Source organism: Myotis brandtii, unplaced genomic scaffold (genome assembly GCF_000412655.1).
Source record: "Myotis brandtii unplaced genomic scaffold, ASM41265v1 scaffold733, whole genome shotgun sequence".
In the NCBI taxonomy this organism is placed as follows: domain Eukaryota; kingdom Metazoa; phylum Chordata; class Mammalia; order Chiroptera; family Vespertilionidae; genus Myotis; species Myotis brandtii.
In genome coordinates, this window is record NW_005370908.1 from 191,794 (window position 1) to 192,950 (window position 1,157).

The 1,157-nt window shown below is 41.1% G+C and overlaps 1 protein-coding gene across 1 annotated transcript in view; it reads right to left on the reverse strand.

The window, feature by feature from the left end:
• Nucleotides 1-415: 415 nt before the first annotated feature.
• Nucleotides 416-1,157, reverse strand: part of LOC102261554 (disintegrin and metalloproteinase domain-containing protein 25-like) — a 2,172-nt gene continuing 1,430 nt past the window's right edge. Inside the window, exon 2 of the mRNA XM_005882697.1 lies at nt 416-1,155. Within this exon, the coding sequence (XP_005882759.1) occupies nt 416-1,155 (740 nt within the window). The remainder of the gene's footprint in view (nt 1,156-1,157) is intronic.

A 1,157-nucleotide genomic window follows, 5' to 3' on the forward strand; every position in this document is an offset into this window, starting at 1 on the left:
AAGGGTGGTTAGAACTGAGACAGCAAATTAAAAACACACATTAGCTGTACTTTTGCTCAGGAAATACAAAGACATTAGTTCCATGAAAGTTAAACACTATTTAAAATCATGAAAGATAGTGATATTCTAGGAATTAGGATATTTTGATAGTTGTTTAATGGCCAATATTTTATGATCCCAAATAATAAAAATTCGCAGGCATTATGTCAATGATCTGTGACACATTCTGTAACATTTCTCCTGTAACAGCCAGGAGACTAAAATTTAGTACATGGGAAATTGGGCTTCTTTTAAGAAATTGTAAATTGTTGCTTTTCTTTCTAAAATGCAGTGGAACATTTTTCTGTTCTTCCTTAGATGAAATTGGAACATCTTGCTCTTCTTCCTTAGGTAAGGTCTTGACATTTTGCTCTTTTCACTCATGTGAAGGTGCCACATTCTGCTCTTCACTCTTATCTGTTCTTCTGCATGTCAGAAAACCCAAAATTAACAAGCATAATAAAAGAATAAGATGAATCAACCAAAGTGGTCCTAGGTTATTGGCCTTTTGACTCACTTTTCTCCCAGGAGGTGGGCCACTATCAATACTACCTCCATGACCTCTTTCCAGGCAGAAGGGAGGCTCCCACTTCGAGTTGCAATGGCAGTGCTGCCTGTTGTTGCAGACTCCTTTCAGATTGCAGCTCTTAGGTGAACAACCAGTTACCAGAAGTGACCTATGGACACACTTCCTTTGGATGCAGACACGTTCTTCCCCACACTCTGTCCCATCTTTCACATCACCAATGTCAGGTATGGTCATCCCAAAGTGGTAGTCGGTACCCCAGCAGGTGATGTCATTGAACTGAGTCCAATGCACAGTAGAATGATCTCTCAGAAGGGGAAGTTTTGTCACGTTTTCACACTGAATCCTCCCGCACAAGGTATCTGAGTTGTTACATTTTACATATGTAGCGTTCATCAAACCACAGTTCCCAAAACGGTCACCGCGGGTGTTCATTTCTGTGTAGCAACTCTGATTTGCACTCTTGGCCTCTTTGCCAAAAATGTTCCTACACTGCTCTTCACGGTTATTGCATCTCTTTTCATAGCAGTAGCCATCGCCCTTGCATGGCATCCCATTCTGCAAGTACACATCCTCTGGACAATGGTAGGAT